This window comes from Sciurus vulgaris (genome assembly GCF_902686455.1).
Source record: "Sciurus vulgaris genome assembly, chromosome: 6".
Taxonomy (NCBI): Eukaryota; Metazoa; Chordata; class Mammalia; order Rodentia; family Sciuridae; genus Sciurus; species Sciurus vulgaris.
The window spans coordinates 151,293,712-151,311,972 of record NC_136466.1 but is presented as its reverse complement, the minus strand read 5'-3'; the positions used below and the strand labels follow the sequence as shown (position 1 = coordinate 151,311,972).

The 18,261-nt window shown below is 31.6% G+C and overlaps 1 protein-coding gene across 1 annotated transcript in view; it reads right to left on the bottom strand.

Annotated features, from left to right (window-relative positions):
• The window catches only part of LOC306664557 (cadherin-10), a 171,341-nt gene that overhangs the window by 95,922 nt on the left and 57,158 nt on the right, over positions 1–18,261 (bottom strand). The window contains exon 2 of the mRNA XM_079145500.1: positions 17,884–18,237. Within this exon, the coding sequence (XP_079001626.1) occupies positions 17,884–18,114 (231 nt within the window). The 5' untranslated portion in view covers positions 18,115–18,237. The remainder of the gene's footprint in view (positions 1–17,883; positions 18,238–18,261) is intronic.

The following is an 18,261-nucleotide window of genomic DNA, read 5'->3' as shown; positions in this document are numbered from 1 at the left end:
AGTGAAAAAAAAAGAGTAACTAAATAATTGCATAGAAGAGAAAAGTCTCCTCTGTGAAAAATTTAAAATAACTTTGTAAATACTACCCATAACAGAGTTGGAGAATAACTGCCAATGCCTTCATGGTTTGTTATGCTCAGTGACTAAGTTCTAAAAAGCACTGTAAGGAAATTAGCATTGCTTTAGAAACCTTGGCCAGAATTGAAAGTCATCATTATCAGTGATAAATAATGCTGAAGTCATGTGCCCATGGCATGGTATAATGTGTCAACAATGGAATTTCACCTGTATGCTTATCCCCCAAAAGCTTAGAACTATAATGCATCCATGAGAAAAGATATCAGAAAAAAAAAAAATCAGACAGGTGCTGCAAAATAGCTCATGTGTATATCTCAACAATATCAAAGTAATCAAAACCAAAAAAATTTGCAAATCTTCCTGAGCTCAAAGAAGTCTAAGGATGCATGAGAACTAATGGCAATGTGGGCTCCTGATTGGGTCCTAGAAGTGAAAAAGTTTAAGGGATGACATGGAACCTGAGCAATGTACAGGGTTTTGTCAATAAAGTATACATCCTGGTTCATTACTTATGACAAACGCACTAAGGTAATCAATGTTGACAGTATGGAAACTGAGTGTGAGTTTTACAGGTATTTTTTGTATTACTCTCTTAAGTTTTATACTAAAATAAACATTTTTTAAAATGAAAAGATTCATGTGCAGAAATCTCTGGGATTCTTTTATGAGCAATTATTTTGTGTTTTACAATAAAAATTTGATAAACAAAGAGCAGTTTACGTCAAAGAGGAAAAATAATTGTTATCCCTATTACCATTAAATAAAATAAATCAATAGTTCAAATTTCCTTACAATAAAACCATGGTATCTTTTATAAATTCTGTTCAATATTCACGAAAAAAATTCATTTTGTGCAAATTATTTAGGAAAATAGATAATGTGGTAATACTGCCTAGCTCTTTTACATGACAAGTAGAAAGTTCATATCTAAATCCAACAGGAATATTTTAGAAAACTTAGTTTACAGGGTAATATCTTACATAAATGATTGTGTGGGAACCTTAGCCTTACATCACCTTACAACATCAGTAATAAGTAGTGTTAAAGCCATGTGCCCATGGCATCACATGATGTGTTGACATCAGCACTATACCTCTGTGGTCTTCCCCCATAAGAACCCCAAACCAGGGCTGGGGATATAGCTTAGTTGGTAGAGTGCTTGCCTCTCAAACACAAGGCCCTGGGTTCAATCCCCAGCACTGCAAAAAAAAAAAAAAAAAAAAAAAAAACCCAAACCATACTCTATCCATGAGAAAATATCAGAAAATCCCAAATTGAGAGATGAATCAAAACATTTTTTAAAAATTAACAAAATAATAAGATCAAAAACATTAAAATATTTAAAATTATGAGTAAATGGGTTAAAATATATAAAGAATTATAAATGTTGACCTTTTCCAGAATTTCAAAGTTTAGCTCAGATAAGAAAAATTATTTAAAGCATCTCTCAAATTAATTGAGAAAAAGGGGGAAGTAAACAATATTCAATGGGAACATAAGTATATTGGGAACTATTTCACAGATCTTTATGAATAAAAATTCATTAGATATGAGAATTAAAAGTTAATTCCTTATTCTGAAAAAAAGAGGTTTTAAAACAGCCTTAAGAAAGTTTGGAATTAATGGTAAAATGCTAAACATTTTCTCTGAAAATAAGAAAAATAAGAATTCTTTCCATGATATAGTCTATGCATTATTGTATTGAAGTTTTTAATCAATAAAGAAAGATTAAAAAAAAAACAAGGGTTTTCTCCCGATTGCAACAATGGGATTCTAACAATCCCATCATCTGCAGTATTGCTGCAGTGACGGGCTCATCTCAGGCAAGACACTCAGAAGTCTGCCACATTTGTTTCTCTAATTTCTGAATTCCCTTTTAAATGCACTGCAGTAAGAATTCTGCACACATCAGATCCTTGAAATTATAAATACCCAGTTCTACTATCTCTACAAAAACAAAGCTAACATTCAACTCAAAATTCTCATGGTATTTAGCATCAGTTTTTGAGAAAGCTGACACTCTCCGCTCCTTACGCTGTCTGCATCTGTCTTCTTAGACACCCAGGTTCTTAGATTTCCATGCAGTTACACAAATATTTATCATATTCATTCGACGCTTTCTTCTTTCTCTCCATACCTCCTTCACACACTTAACCTGTCTTAATGTGGGTTTACCATTAAAAATAGTCCTACATCTCCTTCTCTCACTACACTCACTTTTTCTGATATCATTTAATCCCATGATATTAAATATCACCTATAGGCTGATACAGCTATGAGATCTCAGATTAGAAATCCAAAGTCCTTTTGTATTACTATATACAAAGTTGAAATTTGATTCTTTTGCCTAATGTTCTACACTGCAAATAAAATAAATGTCTTCTTCCAGTTGCTCAGGCAAACTTTTTACAGTCATTTGAAACAACTTTTCTAAACTCTACATTGTATTAGGTGTAAAGCCAGAAGCCAGAGTGAAATGTTTTAACAAAGTAAGTATGCTAGTCTTCTACTAATATTGCTTTAATATTTTCACATTTACTTAGAGGAAAACACAGAATTCATACAAGATTTCATGTTAGTTTCCTATTGCTACCGTAACACACTATCACGAACAATGAATTAAAACAATACAAGTTTTTTTTTTTTTTTTTTTTTTTTTTTTAACAGTTCTGGAAGTCAGAAGTTTAAAATCCAAATATTTGTAGCAAGATTCAAGAGAGACTGCTCCCTCGAGTTTTGCAGCTTTCTGTCTAGCTTGACTTGCAGATGTTCAGAAGTATCACTCCAATCTCCAGCTCCACCATTACCACATCTCCGTTTTCTGAATTTGACCCTTTGCTTCACTCTTATAGGGACTTTGGCATCACATTGGGATCATCTGCGTCCTACAGGAAAATTTCTCCATATCCAGTCTTAATTTTATCATATTTGCCTAGCTGTTTTGCTATTTAAATTGAAGATTCTCAATTTGGGGTTAGGACATAGACATCTTTGAGAGTCATGACCTATTTAAAATACCTTAAAGGGTTCAAATCTCCAATTATTTCTCTTTGTCCTCATTTCCTACCACCAACCCTTTGCTCCAACCACACTGACCTGCTTACTTTCTTCCAGTACTCATCAGACAAATGTGAAGTATTCGCAATAGCAATTTCTTTTTCATGCAAAAAGTGTTCCATGCTTGGTTATCTCACTCACATTCATCTCTCATTCATATTTACCAAGTCCTTTATTCAAATATCACCTTTTCAGAATAGAAGTATTGACCATTACTACCTGCTTTATCCTACCCAAACCAAATATTTCTTAAATTGCTTTATCTATTTTGTGATATAATTTATCATCTTCTCACATACCATAAGATGGGCATGTTCATAGTGTTCATTTTGAATTTCCTGATTCTGCAGTATTTTATGAGGACTGAATGTGCTATTTTCCTTTCAATGATGTGACCTAATAGTATAGTTTTGATCTGGAATCAAAAGTCTTATGTTAAAAATATGGACGTCAATTTAGCAAGATTCAGAGGTGGGATAATTACTGCATCTTGAGGGTTTTGACTTCATCATTCATTAATCCATTGATAGATACATGAACTACTGGGAGATGGGACCTAACTGAAGGAATTACACCACTGAGGTATTTGCCTGGAAGAGTTTATCTTCTTCCCATCCCGTTCCCCCACTTCTCTCTCCCTCTTTCTTTCTCTCTCTCTCTCTCTCTCTTTCTCTCTCTCTCTCTCTCTTTCTCTTTCTCTCTCTCTCTCTCTCTCTCTCTCTCTCTCTCTCTTTCTCTCTCTCTCTTTCTCTCTCTCTCTCTCTCTCTCTCTTTCTCTCTCTCCCCACCCCCCCGCCCCCGTGCTTCTGGTTGCTATGAACTGCACTGCTTTCCTCCACACACCTCAGGACCAGAGCAATGGATTTAACTGACCATGAACTGAATCCTTAGAAACAAGGCACCCAAATAAATTTCCCCCCTAAGTTGTATCTGTGCAGTATTTTAGTCACAGAGACAAAAAACTGACTAATGCATCTAGTGACCAAGAGAGATCCTGAAAAGCAATGAGCACTCCCTACTTGTTACAGGTTGAGAATGAAGCAATCCAAGAGAAAAATCAGATGATCTGAAGAAACAATAGGCAAAACTCTTGAAAATTTTCTTTATAAAGATGAATACATTGTTATTTAGGCAAACTCAAACTAAAAACATAATAGATAAAAAAATTTGAGTGTTGACATAGAATAACAGAAACTCATATACTTCGGATAGGCGTTTACTGATTATAACTATGGAAACAAAGGACAACTATAAAAATTCAAGTTAAGTACACACTATAAATCCAGTTTACTCCAAAGTACACATCTTAAAGTTGCTCAATGTATGCATATTTCACATATACAAAAATGTTCACAGAAGCACTGCTGAGAATAGAAAAAGTTAGGGGAAAGGCAACATTACATATGCATTATTGACAGGATGTATAACTAAATGCAACATATTCAGATAAAGAGATGCAGCAACAGGAAAAGAGAAAAGAATGTGTGAACTATGATTATACACCTGAATTTCAGAAACAGTCAGAGCTCTTCTATATGTAGGAAAAACTACATAGAATATAAAAGTAAAAAAAAAAAAAAAGTAGACCACAAAAAGGAATTAAGAGTCTAGCTAGTTCACATTTTCTAAACTGGGTGGTGGTCATTCCACTTGATTTATACTGATTCATTAAAAAACACATGTGTGTATAATATATGCATGTGTATATAATGTTTTATATACACGGTGTTTGATATATACATTTTATATATACATTACATATAAGAATGAAAAAGTAATTAAAGATAAATTAATAAGAACTTTGGCATCCAAAGAGAAAAACAAAACTATCATGTCAATAGAAAAATTGGCTAAGGACAAAAAACTTAAATATGCAAAATGCTTTCAACCTATGAATGGCTGTTCATGCTTATAACTAAAGATGTTGCTTTTCTTTCTCAATTTTGTTCTTTATATCTGGAAATATACAGACTTTTCTTCATTTTAAATTTCAATTAGAATTACTAAAACCCATACTACATACATGATTAGCAACATGGTAATAAAAATGATGATGTCAATTATAAAACTAAAATATTAAGGTTGAATAATATTTTTTAATAAAGTGGATATAGAAATTTAACTCTGAGCTGGCTCTCCAGTCTTCCTTCATTCTCATCCAAATTGATTTTTCTTATTTTGTGATTTTGAGATATTCATTGATGTCAACCACTACGCTTGGTATATTCTTCATTGTCTTCTTTATTTAACTGAATTATAAAACATTTTTTTAAAGTTCAATTTAAGGAAAAAGTTTGTATGGGCTTATGTTCCTGTGTGTGTGTTATAAATAGACACAGCAAAATAAAGTGACTTCAAATTGCAAAAAAAAAAAAGAAAGAAAGAAAGAAAGAAAGAAAGAAAAAGAAAGAAATTTAACTGAGTAAATATTTAAGAATTCACTTTAGGATATTTTTAATGTCATAATATTAATGCTTTCATATGAAGCATCTGAGAACCTGAATCTATGAACATATAACATGAACACTTACAAGCAAACACAATTACATACATCCTTTTTGCATTTCCTTTTCTAAAAAGAACATCATTAAGTACAACAGGGACATAATTTAGTGAAGTATAAAATTTTATATTGTCTCCAAGAAAGAAGAGACTCTAATAGGCATACATATATAATAATATCATTTTTCAGGCTTTAAGGCCACTATGTATGCACCTGTTATTAATAAATTATATTGTGATATCTTATTAAAAACAAATTTAATTGAAATTTCATTTTTCATTTACTGAAATGGTTGTCAAATTTCTTCAAAAAGTCTTTGAACATATTTTCACATAATCTTCATTCTTAAGTGTTTACATTTTTATAAAGTTCACTAATTGAAAATTATTAAATGACAGAGTTGATGTTAGAAAAATGTTTTATTTGAATTTGTATATTTTCAGATGGTAAACTTTTCTAAAACCTATGTTGACACCAAAAAGTTTCTTCAAGTCATTTTTATTGCTAGTGAACTCCCCCACTTAACTACTTCCAATTATCAACAGACCTGTGGGACCATTGGCCTAAAACCACAGAAGCAGTCCTTGTTCAGAAAACAAATCCATAATTATCTCTCACTTAAAACATATTCTGAAAACAATGTAAATTCAAAGGACAGGAAATCGAGAAGTGACTTTTAAATGGTGTTATGTGGGTAACTGAAGAAATGAAAAAAACAAGATTTTTAGTATACGAGTTATGAATGTAGTGAATTAGAGGAGGAATGTATAAAATAAGATTGGTAAGAAAGGAAAATGGCAAAACTCACAGCACTTCTGGATCCATAACTCAAGGGGGATAAAGAAGAATGGAGCAAGGTAGATCTCTCACTAGTTCTTTTTCTTTTCCTTCTTCTTACAACATTTTTAAACTGCTGCATTATAGTTGCACATATGGATGGGATAGTTTGTTATATATTCGTACATGCACACACTATAACAATATAATCCACAGTCTAGGCCAAGTGGAGGGAAGAGAATTTTTGTTGGAAGTATGCATTAGAGTTTTCTGAAAGCTGTAAATTTAAATTTAAAAACATATGTCTGAATATAATCAATGACCCAACAACATGATAGATACAACTTAATGAAAGAGTGCATCAAATATATGTAACCATTACTATAACTGAGAACTTAGGAGATGTTTGTGATTGCTGTTTATATGAGCATCCCATACTTAATGTCATTTGTTTTTAATATTTATTTTCAAACGACAAAAGATAATTGTGTAGGGACTGGCATTGTGGTTCAGTGGTAGAGTGCTCACCTAACACATATGAGGCACTGGGTTCAATCCTCAGCACCACATAAAAATAAATAATTAAAATAAAGATATGAAAAAGAAAGACAATTGTGTGTCTATATAAAGTACATTGTGTTGTTCTGATATATGTTTATGTGTGGAATGCATTCATCAGACTAATTAACCAACATTGTTGGTGGTAAAAATATTTATATGCTTATAGCAATTCTGAAACATTAGGGATTATTATTTATCATAATAACTGTTCTATGCAATACATCACTAAGGTTTATTTCTCCTGTCTAACTGAAATTTTGTCAACCCCTTTTTTATTAGTCTTAGGAAAACAGCATTCTACTATTGACTTCTACGAACTTAACATCTTTTGTTTCATTTGGTTTTGTTTTTATTCCACATATGAATCCAATCATGCAGTATTTATCTTTCTGTGCCTGCATTATTTCAGTTAGCATTAAGTTTTCCAGTTCTATTCATATTATCACAAATGACAATATATTCCTATATTTTATGGGCTGAATAATAGTCCATTGTGCATATATACTTCATTCTTTTTCTGGTCCTTCAATAATGAATGGTTAGATTTCCCTATGGTGGATGTATCTTACCTATGGTCGATAACACTGCAGTGAACATGGGTGAAGATTTCTCTTTTGGATACTGAATTCAGGTTCTCTGCCTATATCCCAATTAGTTATACCTTTTTAGATTTCTGCTAAATTTCCATAATATTTTCAATAATGGCTATATTAGTTTATATTCCTACAAACAGTGCACTTAGAGATCCTTTTTTCTCTATGTCCTTGCTAACACCTATTGTCTTTTGTCATTTTGGTAGTAGCCAATCTCACCGCTGTGAGATATCTTACTGTGCTTTAATTTGTATTTATGTTCAGTGTTAATGAGCATTTTTTTTTCATTTACATGTGGGCCATTTGTATGTCTTCTTATGAGAATGTTCACTGAGGTCCTTTGCCCATTTTCTGACTGGATCATTTCCCCACCTTTGCTATTGAATTGTTTGAGTTCTGTATATATTTTGGATATTACTACCTTATCAGAAAGCCTGATTGGCAAATCAGGCTCTGCCTTCTTTCTATTAATTGCTTCCTTCACTGTACAGATATGTTTTAGTTTGATGTGATCACATTAGTTTACTTCTTTTGTTGCTCTGGGGGTCATATTTAAGAAATCTTAGCCCAGACCAACATTGTGGAGAATTTCTCCGGGTTTTCTTCTAGTAGTCTTATAATTTCAGGTATTGCATTTAAATTATTAATATATTTTGAGTTGATCTTTTGGACGTGGTGTGAGATAAGGGTCTAATTTCGTTGCTCTACATGTGCATATCAGTTTTCCCAACATTTAGCAAGAAGATTGTACTTTCTTCATTATGCACTCTTAGCACTTGTGTGTCCACAATCAATGGACCATAAATTTCATTGTGAATTTCTGGTTTTTCTATCCTCTTCCAGTGGGACCTATTTTATGCCAGCATCATGCTGCTTTGGTTACTGTAGCTTTGTAATAGACTTTAAATAAGTGTGATGCCTCCTGATTTGTCCTTTTTTGCCAAAGATTACTTTGGCTATTCAAGGTCTTTTGTAGTCCTATATAAATTTTAGGTTTTTAGATTTTTAAATCTTTCCATGGAAAGATTTGTATTGATAAGGTTTGCACTGAAACTGCACATTGCTATTGGTAGATAGTATGACCTTGTATACAATATTAATTCTTCCAGTTCATGAAAATGGGTTACATTTCCATTTATTTTTGTCATCTAAAATTTATTTCATCAGTGTTTCATAGTTTTTGGAATATAAAACCTTCATATGTTTGGATAAATTTTCTTGAAATAGTTTTTTAAAAGTGAACCAAAGGTTCAAATATTTTCCCTGATAAGTAGATGATGCATAATGAGGGTGGGGGTTGGGGGATAAGAGAAGAATGGAGGAAGTTTAGATTACATAGAGGGAAATGAGAGGGGACAGGGGCGGGGGTATGAAAGATGGTGGAATGAGATAGACATCATTACCCTATGTACATGTTTGATTACATGAATGGTGTGAATCTATATTGTGTACAACCATAGAGATGAAAAGTTGTACCCCATTTGTGTACAATGACTCAAAATGCAGTCTGTAAAAATAAAAAACAAAAAAGTGATTATAAGTGAGATTTCTTAATTCTTCTTTAGATACTTTATTATTAATATTAAGAAAATCTGATAATTATGTTTTGATTTTATGGCCTACTACAAAATTTATTGACTCTAGCTGCTCTTTGATGTGTTCTTTAGGGTTTTCTTTCCATAAGATAATGCTATCAGTAAGAAGACAAAACGTCATTCTTCCTAGTCTATTTAAGTGTATTTATTTACTTTTCTCATTTAATTATTCCGGCTACAACTATCAGTGCCATGTTAAGGAGAAGGTATGAGAATCTTTGGTTCTTGATTTTAGATGAAAATCTTTCAACTTTTTTCCAGTGGAATGCTAACCATGGAATTTTCATATATGATCCTTAGTGTGTTGAGATCATTTCTTCTATGCCACATTTACTGAGAGATTTTAACCATGAAACACTGTTGAATTTTGTCCAATGCTTATTATGCATCTACTTAAATAATCATGTGATTTTGTCTTTTCGATCAATATAGTATAAACACATTTATTGATTTTTATATGTTTGAGCCCTCCTTGTAGCTAAAAGGTAAAACTAATTTGATCATGGTGAATTATAATTTCTGTATTAAGTGTGGTTTGTGAGTATTGTGTTGAGGATTTTGGCATCCATGTTCTTCAAAAATATTTACTGTTCAGTAAGTTTCTTTATTTTTTTCTGTCTCTTTCTTTCGTATCTGTCTGGATTTTTTAGTAGGCTAACACTGGCTTCATAAAATTAAATTGGAAATATTTGCTCCGTGTAAATTTTTTGGAAGACTTGAAAAAGATTAGTATTAATTCCTTAAACAAAGAATTCCACTGTGAAGACATCTGATACTAGACTTTATTTGATGGAATTTTTATGGATTTAATCTTATTATTCACTACTAGTCAGTTCAGATTTTTTTCTTCTTGATTTAACTTCAGTATGTCATCCATTTTTATGAAATCCTTTTAGGTTATCCAATTTGTTGTGGAATAGATTCTCATAGTAATTAATTTTGATCCTTCATATTTCTGTAATATTAGTTGTAGTATCTTCATTTTTGTCTACAACTTATTTGAGTCTTCTCCCTTACTCAGGTTAAAAAGTTGTCAAGTTTTTTTAACATTTCAAAGAATCAGCTCTTGATTTTCCTACATTTTCTGTTGTCTTCTTTATTTATTTCTTCTCTGATATGTTTTTTAAATTTTATTTTCTTCCCTGTATTGATTTTTGGCTTAGTTTGCTCTTATTTTTCTAAATGACTGAATTGTAATGCTGTTTATTTGAGTTATTTCTTTTTATTGGTGTAGGCATTTATTGCTATAAACTGGCCTCTTTGAACTATTATTGCATTCCATAACTTTTGGTATGTTGTGTGTTCATTTTCATTAATTTCAAGACATTTTATAATTTCCCTTTAAATATCTTGTTGAGTCAATAGGTTATTCAAAAACACATTGTTTCCAGGTACTTGAAAGTTTTCTAAAATTTCTACAGTTATCAATTTTTAGTTTAATTCCACTATAGCCAGAAAAGATACTGGATATTATTATAACCACCTTAACTTTGTTAAACCTTGTTCCTGGCCTGACTTGATCTATCCTTGGGAATCCTTCATATGTGCTTAGAAGATGTGTGTTCTGCTGGTATTGGACACAATGTTCAATATGTCTATTAGGTCCATTTCAACTAAAATGTTGTTCAAGTCTGCTATTTCCCAATTGATTTTATGCCTGAATATTTTTCTTTTTCACATTTAACATTTGACATTTGATATTTTGCTTGAAATGCTAACAAAGAGTCTATTCCCAATTATTTTAAATGAAAGAAGGTAAAATGCTTTACATAAAACCAAAATTCAAAGTCGATTTCTTAAAATGTCACTAAATTATAATAAAACTTCTATATAGGATAATGTGTAAATATGTAAAATGGTGAAACTAGTTTTTCTGAATGACTTCAAAGTTAAAATCAATCTCCATGTCTTCTGTATGTGTTTACAAAATCTTAGCTGCACATTCTTTTTGATATCCTTTGTAATCTTAACAATTATTGAGGTTTCAAGCTCTGACAAATGTATCTGGAGTGCAAATCAAGATCCTCCTGAATACTTATTTCTTTGTTGAAATGTTATAGTGAGATTTGTGATTGCAAGATGCTTTCCCTATATAATTTCTGATTAAAATATCATTAATCTGATATATATCAATTATAATATATATACCAAATTTATACATTATTTTATATAAATTATATGCATATCAATTATTTTATGTTAAAAACCAATAGCTGGTTTGCTTGGAAAACATTGGATTCGATTCTGCAGGGCATGCCTCTTAAAATACTTTTATTGCTTTCAGTTTGATTATTAGTTTATAAGTCACAAGAAAATCTATAGCATATTCACTTTTGGTATTATCTTTACATGTCAGGGAAACAATGTCTCTTTTTCATCCAAATATGCAAATGCCCACACCTCAGAAAGAAATTTAAAATCACTTAATCTAAAGGAGTCTTGTCAATGATATCACATAATGATTTCTTTCTAGAACTTTTTTCACTAAATTTTTCTACTCTATTTACCTTTTTTTTTTTTTTTTACTCCATCTATTTTGTATCTGTATTTGGTAGTGTTCAAATAGAAAAATAACTATATTCCAACACCCCCCCCAACTCCCATCCCTACCCTATCAATAGTCTATAGTTGTGATCATTTTATTTTTTTATGTAGGTCTTATTTCAATAATTGAATCTTTTTACTTTCCAAACTTCCATATAATATGAAATTTTTTAAATTGCCCATTTTAGACTTGCTTCACTTTGAGTTCTAAACACTCCTTTCAGAGATGACCACAATTATGCTCATATAATTAAAAGTAACAGCAACATAGTTCAATGTAGTAGCCATGATAGGTATTTCTGAACTTTAGTAATATTTAAAGTTGAGTTTGTCTTTCATGGATCATCTTTAAGGTTTCCAGGAAGAAAAAAAAAAAAAAAAAAGTTACTGGGAGATACTTCTTCCTCTAGAAATCCTCAGTGATCATTTCATTATGAGGCTTTGTGCATCAGAAGACTTTCAAAAACAGAAAAGATAAATAAAAAAGCAGGTTCTTTGACTCTCCAAACTTAACATTTAATATCATTAATTTATGAAGCACAAATTCCAAAACTTTTATTTCTACTTTATTTTCAAGTATTGCAGAAATGAAATATGCTGATATTTTGTACCTATTGTTCTGTTCTTGGCTGTACCTGAGAGAAAAAAATAAAAGCCTCATAATCTCCTTATCTCCTTATATATTATTTGTTTCCTCTCTAAACATAGCCAGTCAGGGAGCAGAGAAATTGCATTATCAACCTCATATGCTTAATAGGTAGCACCTGGGAGGTCTTCTAGATATTCATTGACATAATGAATAATTACTTCATTTGTAGTGGTATGTTGTGCCCACAATTCTACAGAGAAGGATGACTGGCAAGCTGGAGCCAGCTACATGCCTTAAGACAGGAGTTCAGTACTGGTAGATATTCAAGCTGGGGGAAACAGTATGAATGGCAACTCTGAAGGGAAGATATATGGTTGTAATTATAGTAAATTCAGAAGTAAGAACTCTTGAAGAATTTAAAATTAATATTGAACCATTTAAGAAAAGAAAAGAAAAAACCCTCTGGCAAACTAGGAAAGGGTTTCTCAGTTTTAGCATTACTGACACTGACAACTGTAAACTCCTTCAGGGTCGGTTCTGTGCATTGTGAATGTTTAGGAGCAGTCAGACCTAAAGAGCCAGCCAGACCTAAGGAGCACATCCCACGCACATGACAAGTTGTAAAAATCAAAAATGCCTCCCTACACATATAAATGTCTCAGGGGAGGCAAAATCACTCCTATTCAGAACCACTAATCTAGGGTAATTTGAGCTCATCACAGTCATTCAGGCCAAGTACGCAAAAAAGAAAATACTGAAAACACGGAGTTGAGAAAAACTTAGAGAATACATGACTTATTCATTTTTGATCATGGTAGAGTTTAGAGTCAGAAAATGTAAACTAAAATAATGAAATGTCAAATTACCATCAAGAGGCTTGGGCAAACAAAAGCAGCTGTTTCCAAACTGAAACAAAAGAAACATGTTAGGAACAGTGTTTCCATTGACTTGTCCAAAAGGGAGAACTGAGCATTCATCTTTGTTTATACAGCATAAAAGCAGTAGCAATGCTTTAAGGAGGTGAAGTGTCTTGTGATTGCAGGGGAATCTCGAGCAATTATCAGAAGGAGTTAGAGTTTCAACTACATTCTTAATCTCCTGAAATGGAAAGCAGGCATTATTGCTCAACCCTCCAAGGGTAACAATGTTTAAGAGCAGAGGAATATGAATTTAAGAAATAGTTGAACATAGTTTCTGTTTTTCAAGAATGCTCAACAATTAAGATCTTAAGAATTACCAACAATGATGGAAGCTTATGTGCTAAATGCATTCTGTATTTAGGATAAATACAGGATATTTATATGCAGGATATATAAAAAGGATATTAATAATATAATTCAGAAAAGCTAGGAGCACCCCTAATCTTTTATGACTCTAAATGGTGTACGATTTTATTATAGTAAGAGGTTAGACAGTTACCCTGTGCTCTGATTATATAAATATACAGACATACATGATCATATACAAATGTCACATTGTTAAGTGAAATATTTTCTTATACGGATTCAGAATCAAATACATGATTATACTTTTGTATAATTATACTTTTGTATTATTAATTTTGTGTGGTTTGGGATTTGTCTCAATATCTGATTTTGACTAAAATCTATTTTAACATGCTTTTCATCACTTGAGATAATTATATAAAACACAAAGTTTAGACAGTAAATAAAATCAGTATTTGCTTAGAATTGTCTGTTATAGCCAAAATTAAATTCAAGAATACAAGTTTTAATTTTATTATTTATTTTATATTTGAAGAAAGGAAGCTAAGAAATTGGAAATCATCTATTCAGGCAACAGGATTCTGTGACTAGAAACTACATGTAAAAAGGATATTATGTTAATAAAAAGTTCAAAATGACTCAAATAGAGCATTAATCTCCAGGATATATAAAGAACTCAAAAAACTTAACACCAAAAAAGCAAATAACCCAATCAGTTAATGGGTTAAGGAACTAAACAAACACTTCACAGAAGAAGAAGTGCAATTGATCAACAAATATACGAAAAGATGTTCAACATCTGTAGCAATCAGTGAAATGCAAATCAAAACTAATCTAAGATTTCATCTCCCTCCAGTCAGAATGGCAATTATCAAGAATACAAGCAACAAGAAATGTTGGCAAGGATGTGGGGGAAAGGTTCACTCGTACATTGCTGGTGGGTACACATTGCAAATTGGTGCAACCACTATGGAAAGCAGTATGGAGATTCCTCAGAAAACTTGGAATGGAATCACCATTTGATCCAGATATCCCACTCCTCAGTTTATACCCAAAGGACTTAACATCAGCATACTACAGTGACACAGCACCATGAATGTTTATAGTGGTACACTCACAATAAACTAAACTATGGAACCAACCTAGGTGCTCTTCAACAGATGAATGGATAACGAAAATGTGGTATATATACACAATAGAGTATTACTTATCCTTAATGAAGAATGAAATTATGGCATTTGCCTGTAAATGGATGGAGCTAGAGAATAGCACACTAAGTGAAATACTTAAATCCCAACAAACCTAAGACTGAATGTTTTTTCTAATATGCAGATGGTGATTCACAATAACTAGGGAAGTATAGAGGTACTTTGGACTAGGCAGAGTGGAGTGAAAGGAGAGAAGAGGATAAAGGGGTAGGATGGACAGTAGAATGAATCAGACGTTATTACCCTATGTGTGTATGTGACTACATGACTGGTGGGATTCTACATCCTGTACAGTCAGAAGAATGAGAAGTTATATTCCATTTATGTATGATGTGACAAAATGCATTCTACTGTCATGTATAACTAATTATAACAAATTAAAAAATTAAAAAAGTGTAGCAACGTGAAAAAAAGCCTCAAATCACAATGTTTCTCAAATCAAATTAGGAAATTTAAAAATAGTTATAGGTTTGCAATATGAAGGCTACACAGTTTAAAGCAGATTCCTTGAAGCTCAACTCTTGCAGACTTTACTTTCAAAGTTGAAGAAATGGGACCCTGTACATAGAAAATTCCTACAAAATACTATCGATTTCTGTATGTAGGAAATATCTTAAAAGTTGGTGTTCTTATTAGCCCATGGAAGAAAAGGGATTTATGGTAGATATATTTTAGCTTTTACATCCATTGGATTGAATGATTTATTAGAAAATCCTTAGTTATTGAAAACTGAGCAAAAAATGTTTTAAGTTCATTACGATTGACTTCATTTCTTAATAATGTAAGAGCCATGGTAGTGACAATTCAACCACTGGCTTCTCTCTCTCTCTCTCTCTCATCCTCTCTTTCTTTATTCTTTTCTCTTTTCTAAATAGATTTTAAAATATACTTTACATTAATAATATCATAGTACTTAAAAATTAATGTACATATATGTTCACAGTTGTAATCATTCTTTTGGGTTTCATAGATGAGAAAACAAAGGCCAAGAGAATGTAATTAAACATTGAAAGAGAAATGGTGGCAGAAAAAAACATTATATGCCACGTGTTCTGTGGCCAACTGTATGCTTTTCCTGCAATTCCCTCAACTTTAGCACTATAACCAACAATTTTTATCTGATGAATTATATGCACCCATTCTTGCTAGGACTTGGTATTAAAAATTTTTCTCCCTCTGCATTCTAGTGCTCATCACACATGACTATTTCAAGGAAGTAAAAACTACAGAGGAAATTTCCATGACTGTAATAAATGTATTACAATATTAGTGAGAACATGTAGGAAACTTTAAGTTTTCATACTTCATGAAGAAATTATATTTCATTCTGAATTTACATTCATCATAAGGCACATTTACTAAATTATTGTATGTTTAACATTGCCTTTTTGGCATATACAAATCTGTATGTTTCCATGTAAAATCAGATTTTAAATTATATAAGCAATGAATACAATATAAAAAATTAGCACAATACTGTAATATGGGCAAAACTAATAAAATACCTATTTCACAGATTATGAAATAAATAATCCACAGAAACTACAACCCAGACTTGAAGCATAAAGCATAAAATGGACACCGTGGCTGTCATCCAGAGAGTCTACTTGTGTCTGAGAGGTACAGCATTTACTATATTTCTGTTCATCCAGTAGCTCTGCACATAGATTACAGAAAGAAACTACCATAAATTCTCTGTGCACATCCCATTAAAGAATTTTCTGATTTGCTTTCATAGAGCAGAGTAGAAAGAATGTAATTTGACTGTATATCAAGATGCATATGTCTTGAGTGGTTACTAACTTTAATTGTCCTCAGTGATTTAAAATTCTAGACAAGTTTTATCTGCTGAAGAGCCAAGTGGTACCAGATGGCTGTGGGAATTCAATTCAATAAGGCTCCAGTTAATTCAATCAGCTAAGTAGTTATTAAGCTCTATTCCAAGAACTATAGACAGAGATATGAAGTACATTTCTTAATTTCAAAGTATTGACATTCTATAAGAGATTAAAAAACACAAAGAAAATAAGTAGTATCTTGACTATCATGAGAATATATAATGTAATAATTCAATTTCCCAACACTTATTATATCCTCATTAAGAACTAGATGAAGGAAAATAGATGCCACATGATTCCTATGTCCAGGAAGAACCAAACAAAACTATTTATAGTTTTTATATGCAAGATTAGTGTTATCACATTTTTATATGATTGATTTCATATCCTAAAAGTTTTCTGTAGTGATATCCATAAAAATTACTTTCACACTGTGCTCTCAAGCATATGACCACTGGGCCTGCAACAAGTCTGGTAATATTTGCTTTTTGCTAAGATTGCTTAGGTTGCTGTTTTTTTTCCTTCTCAGTATGACATTTCACCTCTAATATCATCTTTCCCATATTATCAGATGGTTAAGGACTGATATAATTGAATATGACAAAACATAGCAACATTTTTAAATGAATGAATATGTATTCTATCAAAAAGTTTTACTTAGAAAACATAAACTTAACACAAGTTTAATAGAAGACTTATTTTTCCACCTCATAAAGCAATAAGTAAATTTCTTGTACCTGCTAGTCTTCTTACAAGTTTTTCTCTTACAAAAATGCTCTCGTATTTTGATTTAAGAAAAATAAAGAACACAAATATCTGGAATAAATTTTCTTACAAAAAAGCAGTATCTTTGCCCTCCGGTCATATTTTTAACATTGGTTTTCTCATTCTGTAGAGGACTAAATATCTTTTATGTATGTCCTTTCTCATTAAAGTTAAGACCAATGTCATATATATATATAAATGTGTAAATATAAATATATATACATGCACACACTCATGTGCACATTTATATAGTCATTTAAATAACCATATTAACATATACCTTTCTTTACTTTTTAACTACAAGTTATAAAACTGAATTTTATAACATCTTTAGTCCGTAAGTTGGTGAGTAAAATTAATTCAAGTAAATGAATTTCTACATTAATTAATTTCCTGGTTTTTCAAAATAGAATTTTATTTCATAAATAAAGCTATTGGTATTTTGGAGAATCAAATTTATACAAATCGTGATCTCTAAGATGTTTTATTTTCCATAGTAAAACATGTAAATTAAGAAGGTAAATATTTGCCATTTCAGTATGAACTTACCTTGCCTACATATTGATAATCAGATCCTGTATATTCCTCCAGTAAGAAAAACTGATTCCACATCCAACCACGTTTTTGACGATGCAGAATTTTGCCATCACTTCTTGACACTCGTGCACCTAAAATCCTTTGCTGAGGCACAGAAGTCCTTCTGAATGTTATCTCTGGAGAACAGAAATGTGGCAGGCATACCCAGAGTAGAATCAGTCTCAAAAACTGGTGTATTGTCATAGTTCACTTCTTGACAAATCCCAACGTGGATGAAGAGAAAGTAGTCCTATTTTACTGGATTGGATTTTACTGCATTTCAACTGGTTTCCAACATTTCATTAATGTTTTGTACGTTTCCAAAATCTTCAAATAAACAAATAAAAAAAG